The sequence below is a fragment of the Diadema antillarum genome, unplaced genomic scaffold (genome assembly GCF_040938485.1).
Source record: "Diadema antillarum isolate AM-2024a unplaced genomic scaffold, OU_Dant_1.0 scf00000028, whole genome shotgun sequence".
NCBI lineage: Eukaryota > Metazoa > Echinodermata > Echinoidea > Diadematoida > Diadematidae > Diadema > Diadema antillarum.
In genome coordinates, this window is record NW_027270917.1 from 2855007 (window position 1) to 2873063 (window position 18057).

Here is an 18057-nt window from a genome sequence, read left to right on the forward strand (position 1 = left end):
CCCTGGTGTCATTGACGCAGCTTTTGCTGATGGCTTAAATTATAGCCTCTCGGCAGCTTCGATTCGTTGAAAGGACACTCGATCGTCTGGAAAGAAGGCTATAAGTAGACTGTCATACTGAACTTCTAAGATCCTGGAGGAGCCCTCTTTCACTTTGTGTCGTATGAATATGTGTTATCAAATTGCAGAATATACATGGTTTAAAAAGAACAGAAAAAAGGAAGAAAATCGGGTCATAACTACAAAGAAAGTGTTTATCCATATTCAAGACTGTGCTTGAAGCTATTTGACATCTAATTGTTTCATAATACAACGATCACGCGAGGCTTCTCTCTTTTAATACACCAAAGGCAAGGGTGAAGTTTTATACAAATGTTTGTAAATATCCATTATGTAGAATCATAACCTGAAAACCCCACGAAAAAAACCCCCCAAAACCCCAAATCACCGATATATATAGAGGTTGACTCCTTTAAGAATCACGTCTTGGTGTGGCTTCCATTGAAGACGTGCATCAATCACTATCCACCTAGGAATAGGATATCGGATCGCCTGTACACGATGTGACTCGTGGCGGCATGCAAGAAATTAGGTATGGCTGTTACAAGGAGCTACAGGTCATACTATCGTTCTCGTGTTATCATTTCGCGTCAGCACGATGTGGATTTATGCCTTCCTATGTCTTTCACTCAAGACGAGGCGGAGATATCGTGTGTGAGGGAGGCAGACGATACGGTGATGAGAGGCGAGGTTTTCCCTCCCCATTTCCATCATTTTTTTTTCTTCACAAGACGAGAGGAGTGGTAAGTCGTGATGCGGACGTGAATGGAGTGTTGTTGCTGTTGTTGTTACCAGGAGGGCGTCGAAGCGGTGTGTCAACCTGTGACTCTTGTCACAATCAATATCTTGTGAACGTCTTCGCCGATTCTCGCAGGCTCGTCAGCTATCACTTCACCCACAGATGAGACCACATACAATGCTATCATAATGCAGTTACAATGTGGATTTGGAACAGTGGTGCTGTAAGAGGTAACCAAATGAGATTTTCCAGTTTGCATTATGTGCATTATGTGTGTGTGAGGAGATCCGTATTATCTTGAAGACAGCTGTCTCGACGTAAATATGATTTTAAAAAACCCAAACGTTTTCTTCCTATTTTGGAACAGGGTTTTATACAAACATTACCTAGAAAAACATATTCGGAGAACTACAATATTACTTATATATATATAACAAAATGCATGCCTTAATTGTACATCAAACCACTCCTGTGAAAAATGATAAAGTCTGTTTTAATCATGACAATGACTACATGGAGAAATCATAAAGATTTGGAGTGGCACTTATCAATCTGTAGCAAAAACTTGGTCAATTTCCATCTGAAGATTACAAAAAACACACACATGAATTACGCAGCAATTTTGAGGAATGGTGTAGGCCTATACTTGAAGGGGTCGATTTCAAAACCCGGATCAGAGCACTTCTTCTATGGGTGGGGGTAATTCATTGTTCTATTTCCATGGTTATCACTTTGATGAAAAACATCATTAAAAAATCTGCATCGAATGTTTAAACAGCTCTATGTATTGGCAATTAGGTTTACATGAAGACTCTTGTAAATCGCTTGTATTTGGTTGGTTAGTTCTTCTTGTGAATAATTTAGTTATCTCGCGCATTTCGTTGAAATATTTTAGATAGTCTCAAAAGAAGTAATAGAATGACGTTGAATAGATATGATCAGCCCTATATGAAAACACCCCGAATCTTGTGTTTTTAAAGGCTTTTTATTACCAAAGCGCTACTTGGTTGAATAGTGAGGAAAATCAGTCCAACAGTGACATCTCGGGAGCCCGTAAACTAGAAATGTGCTTTTTTTTTGGGGGGGGGGGAGGGGTTGGAGGTCCTATCCTTTTTTTTATTCACTTTATTGATCATGCTTGAGCTAGCATTCGGTAGATTGATGAACTGTGCGATATGCAAACTTTTTCAGGATATGAAATACAAACAAGTTTTTCCTGTATTTGCATGTATACCAAACGGTAGTTGACGGGGTGGCTGTGTTGTTTTGCATGTTGATTTTAAGAGGCACACTCCGAGACAGCAACATGATCTTGCTGTGACTAATTTTGCACGAAATGTAAGTCATGAACGTTCGCTGGATTGTCGAGGGATCACACTCTCATCCCACCCGGGTGCTGACGGCTATCCGATTATGATGCTCTGATGAAGTCGCATTTAGGCAATTGAATTATGGATCCACCACCAGGGGGATATCTGCGTGAATGCGAGTTTCGTCTCGCTCAATCAATGCGCTCGGTGCGTCAGTCACTTACAGACAGCTCACCGCTGTTGAAATGCACGGAGCTGCAGCAATCCCCTATGATAATCCGAAAGTTGAGTGCGCGTATGTGATAAAACAGGGTTTCATCATAGAGCTACATAATTATTTCAGCAGAGTTGGCAACTGTGGCTAGTTTCTTGAAGTGATATGCGCCTTTAATTTCATACACAGTGAGGCCCGACCCAAATGATACATCGCTTACTGCCTACTGTATATACTAATTTCATATTTCTAAATTGCTAGGGATGGTGACGAATCAGACAACATGCCCGCCAACTGGCAAATGGATACCCGCCAAATCTTCACGTTATTTTTCCTCTTATATTTTTACGCAAACTTGCGAAATCCTGGTAGCGCTCATGGCAATATAGGAGTCCAAGTTGATGACATCTTGGTCTACATGACTGTGAAGTGTAGGTCCTATGTGCTGTATGCGTGTGTGTCTAAACGTGTTCCTTTTTTTTTGTGAATCCAAAAGTAAGGGGGATTTATATCTCAGAATATAACGCATGTGTTGTTCAATCTAACAATTGAGCGTTTTGCTGCCAGCGGAATCTGTATCACTGTGGAAGAAAGGAGCGCACACACGCTGTGAACTCCTCAGCGAGACATGTTCGGCTCCGACTCCCGTCTCCTAACTGGAGCAGTCTCGGTTTAAAGGGATGATGGTACAGTTTCCGTTGAGATTGGACTTCAGGTTTCCAATGTTTTTTGATGATTTTTTTTTAACGATAATGAGAAACATAAAATATGAAAGAGCATATAATTCTAAGAGGAATCCAAAGTTTATTTGATGAAAATTAGTTTTGCAGTGGCTGAGCTGAGATTTCCAAAACAGAGTGATCCTATAATAAAAGGTGGGACCGACCTTTTATCAGGATCGCTTTATCTTACTTTATCTTTGGATCTCTCTGCCATTATTTTTATGTCAAATAAATTTTGAATTCCTCTTAGGATAATTGTATGTTTTTTAACACTTCGTAAAGGGATTTGCAAGTATCTCGCAAAAAGTTAAAAGCTGAATCCTCAACTATACCATCCCTTTAAAGGCCCTCTCCTCTATAAAGTGCGGACTTTGTATATTATGCCCAATTTCATCTTTAGTGTTTGTTTGATTTCACTTTGTGTGTGTGTGTGTGTGTGTGTGTGTGTGTGTGTGTGTGTGTGGCCAATTCACTAAGTTTGGCATAATCCGCATAGGTATCCCTTCCGTATTAAGTGCTCTACTTCGATTGATACTTAGAAAAATAACGCTCAAATACATGACATAAATGCGTGGATTTAATAATTTAATTTAATTTAATTAAACGTAATTTGTTCATTCAGATTAAAAAGGACTAGCTGAAAACAGTTTTATTATGATTACAGTATTACTAATCCAGGGAATTATTAGCGGTTGGTTGAAAAATAAGAGATACCCAAATTTACGTGAAAAAAAAAGAGAGTCTAGATAAGTGGAGGATATTTAAAAACGTTGCATTGTTGTTTGGCGGCGAGCATAACAGGCATCACAGAAACCAAATTTTCTCGAAAATTTACTGATTGACGTTGGCCTACAGTATAGAAGTAAATAACTCACGCTTTCTTCACCGACAGCTAATTTCCCCGTAAAAGTTGTCTGTCCCCAGTCAAGGTCTTTGGTGTGGACAGTCGAGAGGGCGTAAACAGTCCCTCGAGTTCAGCTGCGTCCTGTTATTAAGGTAATGGTCAGCTTAACGCCCTTAACCCCTAGAAGCAGGGGCCTAGCCAGCTTCTAGTGACTGGGCTCGTCATATAAGAAGACCATTAGTCATGTCTAGTAAGTTATACTTGAAGACATTTTCTTCAATACTCCATCTTCTCCCTACCCTCACTCTCCCCGTTACACCGCATCACATCTCGAGGATTATTATCAAGGGTCTGTGCGCGCTGATAAAGAATATTTTATCATATCGTCTGGTTTCTACTCCCTTTCAGACTAGAGAGTTATTCTATAGGGATATAGTACGACGTATGGATATGAGACGTATGGATATGGGATGTTTTATGTGTCTGGATGACCGTATATATTGATACGTCGTGTGAAAATTAATAACATCATATTATCTAAACGATATTTTGAACATCGTTTTGACATTCGACATCGAATTTTCACGTCATCGTACAAGTACGGTGAGAGTGTTTGCAAACTACCAATAATGAATCCAACGCAACTTGCAAAAATACGGTGCGCAAAGCCCGCACTTGAAGTTCGTACTGCGCAAGGGAGAGAGTCGTGCACATTCATGAGCTTCTCATGAAATATGACGGTGATGAGGACTGAGACAGATACTGTCATACGATTATACATGTATTACAGTACGTTGTGGCTGAACAGTCTGTTATGAACACATGTTGCGTCTGTTGTATTATCTGTACATCGCATGCAACGATAACTCAACGGGCTATCTACGAGCAGGAAAGTAAAGGTGAAAACGCAGTGTACCGCAAAATAACCAAAACACTTCCAAAAATAAAGGGGGCTCATTCACCTTAGGATCTGTCTAGAGCTAAATATAGCCTTTTCCCAAATTCTTCCCTTCTTACATTTTTCATCCTCTCGTGCACTTGCTGTCTGACGATGTTCACTCGAGAAGAACCCCTGTGTTGACTGCTGCAGTCGCTTTCTCTCATGATGTTAGGGAAAGATGCTTGTTTCTTGTCACTGTTTCTCCCGAACTCTATACCTATAGCTGTCATTCAGTGTTGATTATTTGGACTCACTGACCTTCAAAGTTATGATGGATATAGAGGTCTATCTGTCCAAAATTCTTGCTTATGAAGTAAATGGTGTTTATAGTATACACATCCGTTCTGAGAACGCTCTGGCCGACTATAGATGATTTTCGATTGCAAAGCCGTTTCACAAGCACAAATTAAAGTCGCTAACCTATTTATATCTCAAAATTTAAAGATGAAAGAGGACTAACATTAGAAATTATTATCACGGACGTGCATCCGTGTATTAACGTTTAATCATATCTTTTATGAATGAAATTTCATGTTTTCTAATTAGGGCGGGTATATAGGGAGAGACCTAAGGAAGCTTGGTGCTTCCATCACAATAGATCATATTTTCCTTCAGTATATATCCTGACAAGAATCATCAGTAAAATGGCTTCCAATAGAGATACTTAACCTCATTCCGTACGCAAGATTAAGCTGTCCTATTCAGAACTGTAAGTCTTCTGAATCATTCTTGGGGAGGGCGGGGAGGGGCGGGGGTCTTTCTTTTTCTGACTTGACCATTTAAACACGGAGGTGGTCAATTATGATCTTTGAACCTAGCGATGGACTAAACCTAATAATGGGCACCCTGCGTTGCACGTCTGATTAGCCCATGAAGAAGTGACCTTCCTTTGCACCCGCTGAATAATCTCTCGCTCCTTCCCTCGCTACTTTCTCATCAATAATTGGGAATTATGTATCGGATTGTCACAATAATGCCCCATGTTCCTATTTTGCGTCCTCGAAGTCTTGCTCTCATTTTGTGTTTTTCTCTTCGGGAAGGTGATGGGATGACGCGCCGGAAGCCCAGCCGATGGCACGCAGCGAAGGATACAATTAGCAGGAGGAGGCAATAACAAGAAGAATTGATCAAAGCAACCAAAGAGAAAAAAAATCAAAGAAGAAGATGACCCCGATGCTCTGGCATGAAAAAAAAAAATAAGAAAAGGAGATAGACTTATTCCGCACTAGTCAACCCTCCCCCCCCCCTCTCTCTCTCTCTTTCTCAAAACAACATCAACAACAACAACAAACAAACAAACAAATAGCAGCATCAACAGCACAGAATAGTCTAGTGATGCGCATGACATTGCTGACTTGTTTGTTCATAGCCGTATTTTATATGCTTGATTTCTTTTCTTTTCCTTTCTTTTGCTCAGTGAAAGCAAATTCTAAGTCAAAATTTATACAATGATAGAAGAAAACATACAGCTATATAAACAGAATTCAGTCAAACGAGAAGTTCGTATATCCCACTTGAACTAGGACCTTTTGAAAATGTAAAGGAACTTAATGTTTTACATATGAATTATATCCAAACGTTCGATGTAATAAAAGTTATGGCCTTCTTTTAGAAACAGAACGCGTGGAAAAATTATGTGACGTCACACTCACGTGACAAGGGACAACATTGCATAGATTAAAAAAAAAACTCGACATTGTCACGTCCTCAGTACTTTTGTTGGATTTCGGTATTTTATTCACGACTTTTTCATTTCATTTCCATCGTTGCAGCAACTTAGGCTTTTCCTTGATGACGTCATGCCAGTGTACCATGTGTTTTAGCTTTCTAGAAATGTTCGAAGGTGGTATACTCGTAGTGTGTCTCGGTTACTTTACGTGTTGACAAAAAGTATCGAAAGCTTATGACGTGATACCATGCTGTTTGGATCTGACTTTATTGACTCTCTCTGACAAAGTTGACTCATGATGCCATGACTCCAACTGAGATTGATTGTACTCGTTTACTATAGTCAAGGGCCTTTGTGACTGACGACGAACGCCAAGGCATGGAGCTACGTACAGCATAATGTTAAAGGGGTGGGGTGGTACTCTCTAAATCACTCGAAGATTTTGGAGTGATCCCTGACGTCACTCCAAAATGAGTGAAAATGAACATTTTCACTCAAAATTCACTCCAATTTCACTCGAAATTCACTCTTTTTAGTATTCACTCTTTTAAGAGTGAATATTTTCACTCGATTTTTTTTAGAGAGTACAGTATTGGTGGAAATGAGGAGCGGGCTGTTCATTTTGCGAGATATCAAGAAACCTATTATGAAATATAATGCAGGCCATATACCATTCTAAGAGGAATTCAACGTTTATTTGTATTTAATAGATTAAAATCGGTTATGGAATGGCTGAGACATGCCATAACAAAGAAAAACAAAGCGAGCTTAATAAAAGGAGGGTCCCACATTTTATTAGGACTGCTCTGTTTTGGGCATCTCAGCCATTTCAAACCCAATTTTCATCAAAATAAAAATAAACATTGAATACCTCTTGGAATTACATGCTCTTTCCTAATCATATTTCACAAGAGGTTTCTCAACCATCTCACCAAAAAATCGCACAAATCTGAAATTAGGTCTCACAAAAACTTTATGAGCCCTTTAACCTTAAGTAACCCTTTAAATGAACCCTTTCTCGTTAAATCGTCTTAAATGCTGTACTAGACAATTCATCCATGCTTTTGTATTGTTATGTTTATGGTTTATTTATTTGTTGAAATGTGAAATATGGAACAACAAAAAACAAACAAACAAACATACCACCTGTAGCTCGACGATTAAAGGGACCTCTTGAGAAGTAAAAGCATTATGTGCTGTCACATCAGATCACGTAAAGTCTTCTTTTCAAAATATGGTTTTCATTAGAGCCATTCGTGTAAGGACTGGAGGGAATGGATAATATAGAGAGGTCATATTCTCGGTGAATTTGTCTCTAATTAGTGTTCATGCCGCGGTCACTGCCACGCCCATATCAACCCAATTAACAAACAACCCGCAATGGTTAGACGTCATTGACCCATCAGCATAATATGCGAAGAGTCTGATCAGAAAATTGGGTATGCGCCTTTTTAAAAAGCACTTTTAAGGTAAGGCGATCATCAGATCGAGCAAAATCAAACATTTCCGCAGTGATACTTCACTTTCAACGTAACAGGAAATATTCATTAAGTAATGATTAAAAAGAAATCTCATATATTCAAATTATTTTCTTTATCTTTAGCAGCTTTAATCGCAAATATCTCAAATTTACAAGAATGGACTTAACTCGTTTTGTGTTTGAACTCTTCATATCACTAAAACGTTACACATTAAACCAAGGAGTTACATGACAGAGAGTGATAACTCCTTTATGCGTTGAACTACTCATAATTGCTTGCGCTCTTCTTGTTGTTATTGCTGTTGTTGTTGATGCTGCTGCTGTTTTTGTCGTTGTTTCGCTTTTGTCTTCAGACTTTCTTGCTTTTTTACACAAACGGTCACATATTCAAGACCAAGTGGGTGTCTTCTAAAAGAAAAGTGCAGCTGCCAGGGCTGTTCTGACGGTGTCCGATTTGTAACGGATCTAAAATGGCGTTCAGCCGTGACTGACTGTCACAGCCGTGCAGTGCAGGAAGCAAATGGGGTGCAGATTGTCCACTGCATGCAGTCACCTCCCTGGTCGAAGGTCGCTCTCGTCACAAGAATCTGACTTGAATTTCCGTGGAAGGGACTAAGGCAGAACTCTTGAGACTAGATGGTGAAGCACGTGACGCTATAGAGGTCTCACACCCGTGAATGATCATCCATGTAATAGATACACGTGTTAAAAAATAAAACAAAATCATATGAAACACGAGAAAGATTCATCGTCTAGCTAGACCAGCTTAATTCACTCCACTCCTGAAATTTGTAAGGGGGAGGGGGGGGGGGGGGGGGGTTCTGCTGAAACTCTGCTCAGAGGTCCTTACTGAAAGACTGTATGGTTTTACCATTCGTCTGTGGTTTAAAAAAATCCTTTATCCGTATCCGTATATCCGTATCAATCCACAAGTCTGAAATGGGGAAAAGGATTGAAAGAGTTATATGTTGACATCCAGAAAAGTGTGATTCATTCCTCACCTTTGATGACAGAAATAGATTGAGTCTTCTCTGTCGTGCACTATAGAGTAATGCATGCTTTGTTTGCGATTTCACAGTTCTTGCGACGTCCTCCTCTTTCATATTAGAGCTGCAATCTTGTATAGCCTCATGGATAAATACAGGGAGATGACTCATTTCCTTGGTTATTCTACCGGATAACCCAAGTAGGTATCTCCTTTGGAAAACCTATCAAGGAACCACCAGTCTCTAGAGCACTTGAGCTGCTTCGTTCTTTTGAAGAACATGCAAAACTACTCGAGTTTTACACCGACTTCTACGAAAATCATGCATGGTGTGAATCTCCACATGTTTTCCTCCTGTCTATAACTGTAGTATACGCGACTCGACCTCTTCTTCAAAAGTCTTCGACTCTATATAGTGCTTTTTCAAAAGGCTTCACATAATTACATCACGTTTTGTGAAAAAAAAAGCCAAACAAACTTGAAGCTCTTCGGCAGAAATGTATTTGTCATTGAGACACGCACGTTGTCGTTTTTTCTTAATTCAATTGAGACTCCAATTCAAGGGAGGCATTGTGTGACAGCTATTCGGTTATTTTGTGCATTCACCTTTCATCTTTGCTTAAATACATCATCGAATGTAAACAGTAAAGGACGCGTTAGTCTCAGCTTTATTACACCGTGTAAATGCCGTAATAGGGTGCTTATATGTACAACGTCATTGTTTTGATGCAAGAGAAACATGCACATGTTTGGACATTTCTTTTCTTTTTCTTCTGTGCTTCTAATTGTGTCGTCATCTATTACCACTTACATCTGTATTATTTCCATTTAGGCACTTCCTGCACTAAATGCAGTAATTTATGTAATTATTGAGACGTATTAACTGGTGATATGTCTGCTCTGTCTTGAAGGAATTAGGACATGCATTAATTACATATCTCGCAACATTATTGGACGAACTGAGATGTTACTGATAAACATGATAAACGTGGTCTTGTCCGGGTTATAGAAAATATTATGATGTACAACCTTGTCATCTTGATGTAGATGATATGATATCTCACGTCTCCTTATAAGTATTCAGTGTTTTCTCCTGTATAGGGTTGATGTGGTTAGACGTGGTTGTTTAAGTCGTAATTAGTCAGGCGGATTTAAGGGCTTGTGTACATCCCGAATTCATTTATTAAGTCGCTGGCTCATTCCCTTCTTTACACATCCAGCAGTTTGATTCCCCTTGAATAAGTTAATCAGAGGTATTTACCTCACTTTGTCTATCGCGGTTTACCTTCATTACATTCATTTTGTTTCCATCGTTAGGCGAATCTTGGTTTGGGTATAAAACGAGAAAATGCTTATTAGAAATGATTTTTCAATAAGGTCTCACAGTAACAGCAGCATCAAAACACTCTTGCTGGATATCAAAGAACTATTTCGTAAAGGGCATAGATACAAACAAACCATCCGCCTGAAATACCCATGTGTTTGAAACAGGATGAGAATAGGCAAACCAACTCATGATCACATAACATATTCAAGGATCACTCCGTTTCTATTCCGAACCTATTTTTGGCCAAGCAGACCTGCCTGGAGTGGTAGTTTGGATTCAACTTGACCTCATACTAAAACAACTTTGGCCTCTGCCTAGCATATACCTAGCAACAAGGCCACCCACTGTTTGATACGACTTGTCGGGTGACGAGAGATCGCGGTAGTATAACAAGGTTGTTTTCTTTCATAAAGTCGCAAGCAACCACGCGAAAAGCAAGCAAACAAGCGAGCAAGCAAACAAATAAACAAACAGACACATGAATTGCTAGTCAACCACGACGGAGTAGTTGTTCGACAGGAAAAGGCAAAAACGTCTGCATCCAGGCGTCGCTAGGAGCGCCACCCACTGCCGGGGTGCGCCCGTCGTATGCCAGTGGACCAGACACCGCTCCGAGCGTTGATGTGGAACCAACTTCCGGTATAGTTTTCGTCGGATGGCTCTTTCTAAAACATTAAAGGTTGCACTACTCATTTAGACACCTCCAGAATTTTCTTATTAGCTGTCGGCTTGAAAATGGAGATATGAGACTTTATCAACAGGTCTGGTACAACTCCAGATTGATTGTAAGGGATTTTTAACGTATTGGTTGAGATGACAATTGGGTTCTTAACTCTTTTGCGAGATACTATACGGACCCACTTATGAAATGTTACAAAGCATGCCATGAGGAATTCAAAGTTTATTTGATGAAAATCAGTTTTTGAAATGGCTGATAGATCAAAAACAAAGTCAAACAAAGCAATCCTGATAAAAAGTGGGTCACTCTTTTATTAGGATCACTTTATATTGGACATCTCAGTCATTTCACCACGAATTTTCATCAAATAAATTTCCTCTTGGAATTCATGCTCTTTAATACTTCATAAGATATTCCTCATTACCCCATCTAAAATACGTTAGAAACCTGAAACCAGGTCTCATTCAAAACTTTACCCATCCCTTAAACAGCTTCTCATTTTTCCAATGACCAATATAAGCATTTACTTTCAGTTTCATAAAGGAAGTATGGATTGATAATGTATTTTTGTTTTTGTGTCGTACTTTACTCGCATTCTGCTTCTCTGCCCAAAGCTCTGTTTTCATACACGAATGTGACCATGACTTTGATACTGTGGACAGTTTACTTTCCTAGTCCTAGCCACTTTCCCTCCGTAAATGTTATGTTTTTTCTCTATATATCCCTTAGTAAAAATGGCAAGACACGAGTAAGATTAGAATACTGTTTTTGTCCGCGGAACTGCATGCAGTATGTTTTCATAACTCGTCTAATAATTTCTTTAATCTCCACACATTGATTTTTGTTTTTGAATAATTCGTTCTCGGATTATTTTTTTTCTCAACTATAGTGACGTAAATAACGAAAATACACAAAGGGCTGTAGGAGTAACGTGTGGGTAGTGAGGACACCCACACCCCAACAACAAACAAAACACGCACCCTTAAAAAGAAAGAAACCGTTCTTTCGATGATTTGACTCAAACAAAGGTGTTCATCATACTCATTAGTTCTATCTATTGTTGAAAAGACATCGAATTCCCCGGTTCTGTTAATGTCTTTCCAACAGTCAAAGTTCGTGAACTGTCGAACGTTATATCATGTTTGCATTCTTCATCCTCGATCTGACTTTTTGAAGATCTTTTACCACGTTTAAACCGGGTTGCATGGTATTTTCTAGATAGTCACCTAATGATTTAGGCCTATATCTCATGTCAAGAGAAAGCGTGATCTTAAAAAAGAAAATATCCATCCAAAAAAATAAATAAACTTGAAAAGAAAGAGAAAATATTCCCTACAGAACGATACAAAAATGGAAAAAAAATCGGATAAGAAATGAGGAAGATATGACATTTTGAAATTTCGACAATAACCACAAACAGACCCCAAACACAGTATTGTACTGGAATGCTCACTGACAATACATAATGGTCTTCATTGAATAATTGTTTTGTTACTGTTTGTTTGTTTTTGCTCATATTGGATATGACAGCTTTCCCTCTCAATTCCGGAAAATGTGCCAAATTTGATTGATGTGCAATCAATTATTATTCAAGACCACAGAAAATGAGACTTTCCTAAAATTTCCTGGTCCACAAGATAAAACAGGACCAAGATTAAAATTACTAATGCTGTATAGAGACCGTTTAGAATCAAGGAAAATGTTTCTTTCAAAAGTAAGATACAACACTATATACAACATATGCAACACTATATACAACACGATATACTCTGTAGATGTTAAAACTGCTTCGAGCTTGAAATGATTGAGGCATATTTTCAGTGATGAAGCAACATTTTGCTTCCGTATAGCCCCCTTGCCTTTACTGGCAACTTCCTCCATGTCCTCTGGAAGTTAGGAAAGTCCTGCTCTGTTTTGGGTTTGCCGTCTCAGCCTTGTTACTTTAGGAAATATTTTGTATATCCTTCTTGCTGCTTTTCGGCCCTATTCGAGCATGTCGCAAGCCATCGTATATTTTATTCGTTGTCATGACACTTTTTTTTCTCATTCGATTAGTTCCATTAGGCATGCATACAGTCGCATTCATTCGCGAAGAGGTGTTGCACCGTTCGTTTGTTAGCTCTTGTGATGTCATAAAGATGCCGCACAACCCATGAACCACTTCGGTATGTTTTTTGTGTTTATTTTGTTTTGTTTTGTTTAACCGCATTCATTCAGAATCTGAGTATATACTGGAACATTACCTTTTGGCTCGTGGCCCAGTGAACGCGGGTGCCCTTGATCTCAAGGACCGGCCCAAGATTTTCTCAGGTGGAACAGTTCTTCCTGTTCGGCGCATGGTAACGCTGTCAGATATATCCTGGGTCTTGACGTAACATTATGATGTGAACACTAACAAACAATGAATGAATGATCGCTGGAAAGATTCATCTGATTGGGATATCAACTGGTTAAAAGTTTATTTTGTCACAATCAGTTGCACCGCAATTCAATAAACATCAAGACCTGCAGAGCATGTCCGCTGCAACTTGACAATGGAGGCGCATTTTCTCTATTGAATTACGGTGATTGATTTTGTCGTTGTTTTTGTTCAAGTGACGTTCTCATTTGTCCCTTGATACGTGTACTACCAGAGAGGTTGAACCTCTCTTTCACCTCCCTGCTATACAACGCGACGAATTTTCGTAAATTCGTTTGACAGGAATATAGGTGAGGCGTCAACAGAGGTATACTCAATTCACAGAATGTAAGATCACTGCCCCCACCCCTTTGCACCCATGTTGAACCTCAGTCCATCCCCTTGCAAGTCGTTCGGTAGCTGTACTTAAAATTGTAGATATCAGTCAAACGTCTTCAATCATTTTATCGTACAAGAATCAACCAACATCTACGCAGAATTCTCAGCTATGTAATAGGTTAGGATATATTGTTTTCCTGTGGTCTCCGAAATATTGCATATCCCCAGATTAAAAAAAAAAATGTTAAAATTCAAAGCGTTCCTATACTTAACTCTCGTGTGGATTGCTGCAACTGCAGCATGTAATTTCCAATTTAGGCCTGTGTCAGCCCAAAGCAACATTGCAGGTGTAGGAACGAAGATTTGATGTTTATTGAATGTGCATCAAATGCGAGTTATTGTCAGGTTTATTATTAAATCTTTCCTCATGTTAATAGTCGAACTTTGTTTATCAACATGAGAAAAGATGCATTTTCCGACAATAAACTTACAGAAGCGCACTATTTCAGAATGATTGTAATTCTTGTATTACATTTGGTTGCAATCTATGCGTGTTTCGGTTCTGAGGAATGGCTGATAGTATGAGTGTTGTTATGTGTAATGTTCCTTCAAAAGATGTACTTTGAAATGCTGACTTCTGCCTTTAAAAGAAGTTGCCTTTCACTGCATGCGGCTTTCCAGTGCCTGCAAGTCAAAGCGCTACGCCCCACGGAGGCGCAGCCCCGTAGCCTCCTGCGATTATCAGTCTCCAATCGTGTTGTTGCAGTCCAGGCACGCGTAACTTTCACTCAATGTGCCATTAAAAAACAGCCGGGCAATCTTCCTGGTCTCAACTCCAGGCTTACCCTTTCAACTTTCCGATGCATTGGGCCTCTGGCAGTCATTATACACGCCACTCCTTACACACTATCCCCGTGCAAATCCTTCATCATATCAATATTATTATAGAATAATTCAGAAATACTGAACTCTCAGAGATATGAACAGAAAGATCAACACTCCAGTAGAAAGTCTTGAGGCCTCAATGTTATGGTAGCCATGGAAATGGCAGGTTTTTAAAAGTGAAGAACGTTCACTGGGAGTGTGGAGATAGGAGACCAGAACGGAGCGGTTGTCACGGAGGTTTTCCTTTCCCTCCTATCCCCATATCGAACTTGACAAACCCATTGACTTGCAGTCAGAAATGCATGTATTATTTTCGGAACCCTCTGATATTTCTCAGAAATTACGTCAACACCGAGGTCATCTTCAACAAGTAAGTTGTAAGTTGTAAGGTTTTCGTTCTTATTTTCTGATCATAAACATGGATGCGAGCCAAAAGAGCGGGACCTCCTGAACGCAAGAAGTGCAGTTGCTGAGTGCTATCCAAGGATATTGCAGAAATCGGTGATGTAGCCTATACTCTCAACCCAACCCAGGGTTCCTGAAGGGTCACTGTCAAGCATAAACATGATCAATCAAGGGAAAAAAATGCTAGCGTGCGAACGACGTGTTTTATGGAGACGCGTTGCATGCTCTCTCGATCTCAGTATCTCTGTATGCCGTTGGCCCCGTGAGCTCGCTATCGACCTCACCCATTTCATATCTAAAAACTTAACCCACCAGTGTACACCTTCCCTCAATCTCAATCTCTCTTCCGTTGGTCCTGTGAGCTATCTATCAACCTCACCCATTTAATATTTAAAAACTTAACCCACCAGTGTGCACCTTCCCTCGATCTCAATCTCTTTTCCGTTGGTCCTGTGAGTATTTAATCGACCTCACCCATTTCATATCTAAAAACTTAACCCCAGCACCTGTGCACCTTCCCTCGATCCAATCTCTCTTCCGTTGGTCATGTGAGTTCTCTGTCGACCTCACCCATTTCATATCTAAAAACTTGACCCACCAGTATGCGCCTTGCCTCGATCTCGATCTCTCCACCGTTGGTCCTGTGAGTTCTCTATCAACCACACCCATTTCATATCTAAAAACTTAACCCCGTGCACCTGTGTTCCCTTCCTCGATACTTCACAGTCTTCCATTTGACAGGTAATACTGTTGTGCACAATGCATTGCTTCTCCATCTCGCCTCTTGCAAGACTCCTGCAAGCTTTCCAAGGGAGCAGTCAAGTGTAGCAAAATTATTTCTTACCATTAGAATGATCCAGTCTGAAAGGCCGACATGACATAAGATAATTAAAGACAAATGTGAAAGAAGCAAAAAAGAAATACCGGCAGGCGCTCTACATGAGGCAGCAACCTCATTCTGCAAACCTTTAATCATCAAGGGTTGGGTATGGAAGGAGGTTTAGAAAAAAAAAAGTTTCAGGCTCTAGTCTTGGAATGAGAGGACAAGGTGTGAATAGTAGAAGCTTTAAGATGTTGATCACTCTTTTCTCAGGTACTAGTATTCGGATTGTGATCCGCCATACTATATGGGGACTATAACATCAAGAGATATTTCGACAGGAGGATACTACATCACAAGATCTCCTAGACTACATTCGATCCCAGTCTATCTTCTGAAAATATCCCCCTTTTTATTTGAAGTTCAACTGGCATAAGCCCGGCAGCCCGTCTGCTCGCATCATCATTGTGTGAGCGAGGGGAGGAAGAGTCAACTCGAACTCTGTCTAGAATTTCATAAAAGCTGTCACAGCATTGCAAGCTGTATAAGATGTCTGCGTCTCTGGCACCCGTGATGTAATGGAAACGCCCAGTGACTTTACGAACTCTTTTTATGCATTGGTATTTTAATGCCACAGTCATCCCAAGCAAAAAGAAATCCATCCATCTCTCTCACTCTCTATCCATCTCTCTCCAGTTCTCTCCTTCTCTCTCCATCTCTCCCCATTTTTCTTCCCCACTATTTCAATTGAAACATGTGTAAGGATAAGCAAAGAAAACATGGCGGGGAAATGAAGCGCTTCCGGAATGTGGATGGCAAAAAGCTTTAGCGAAATCGCGACCAGCGGAGAGAAATGCTTTGCGTTTGTTTAACTCTTTCTGCGCCAATGAATCAAAATGTGCACAAATTCCACACACAAAAAATGGACAAAAAATTAATGTGGCACGCAAAGGGAAAAAAGACGTAACCAAACATAACATGGCAATCACTAGAAAGATGACATAATATATTACCAAGGAGGTTGATACTTTCTTGATATTACATGACATTGGTGTTTGAAAACCAGATTTGGGTATACTGAGCTGTATTCTTGATTGATGCACAACACACTTTTTCGTTTCATCTCATATATCCATATACACGTAACTGTATTATGTATAAATACTGTATATAAATGTATATAGACATAGATAGTAAGGTAAATTGTATTCATAGTCATCATGCTTGGGGTCCTCTTAAGGTTTTTTATAGTCTTATACTAGTAGTTGGTTCAGTATGTTCAGATTCGGAAATTCTCGCCTAAATTACCATTTCATGAAGCTTGTCTTTCTGAACAATATAATAAGGGGATTTTTTTTCTTTTACGTCAAAGAAGAAATAAGGGAAAGAAGTAAAATAAAATATTAATTTGGAAGTTCGAAGTGATGATAATATGAAAGGCTCGGAGGTATCCTCAAGACATACTATACAGGATATGATTTTCCGGAGCGAATATATTGCACAATGGACCCAGATAATAACATACAGTGCTGCTGACTCGGAGTTGAGCGGAGCATCCCAAGGTAATCCGCCTTGTCAGCCGGGCAAGGGCGTGCCTTCCTATCCCTCTGCTGGATTTATTCTGCCCCCTCAAGAATCCGTGTTGAAAAAGAGGGAGACAACGACAGATGATCTAAACGAATTCATTCAGAGAGAGATAGAAAGGAGGCTGGGGAGAGGAATAATTTCTGCGTTCAGGGAGAACCATAACATTCCGTGAAATGAAGCGAGGAAATTAGTTGAAATTTCAGATAAATTGGTCTGATGTAAAAGGAAGTGGCAATTGTTGTGTTTATACGTAAACACCCTCTTCGGTATGAAGCTGATTTAATTTGAAGATTGTACGAGATGTTACACTGGTTGGGCAAATGACATCACAACAAACAAGGATATATTTTGAAATAAACATGTGATGGTGTGGCAATTATGATTGTTCTGAACGCTTCATGGTTTTTCTTCTAAGCTCCAAGCAGTTCTTAATCATAATATTGTTGAATATCCAGTTTTGTTCAAAAACTGCCGTCGTGTTGCGTTCATGTTTCATCATTTCATCCAAAACATGCTCGTGGCAATAGTTAAATTTCTGCGGCATCTCGTCAGCGCTATACTGTATAGTATTGTGAGTATCTAAACTAACTTCTCCATGGACGAAGTTCTGTAAATCAGTGTGGACAAGCGTTTCTTCATGCTGCGAATATCACT

The 18057-nt window shown here is 39.7% G+C and overlaps 1 protein-coding gene across 2 annotated transcripts in view; it reads left to right on the top strand.

Moving 5' to 3' along the window:
* LOC139736693 (uncharacterized) overlaps window positions 1-18057 on the top strand; it is a 78790-nt gene that overhangs the window by 1660 nt on the left and 59073 nt on the right. The window contains exon 1 of one of the 2 annotated variants that reach the window (XM_071647452.1): window positions 602-803. The exons of the other annotated variant lie outside the window; for it this stretch is intronic. Within the exon in view, the coding sequence (XP_071503553.1) occupies window positions 669-803 (135 nt within the window). The 5' untranslated portion in view covers window positions 602-668. Of the gene's footprint in view, window positions 1-601; window positions 804-18057 lie in introns of those variants that run through there. 2 annotated transcript variants of the gene reach the window in all.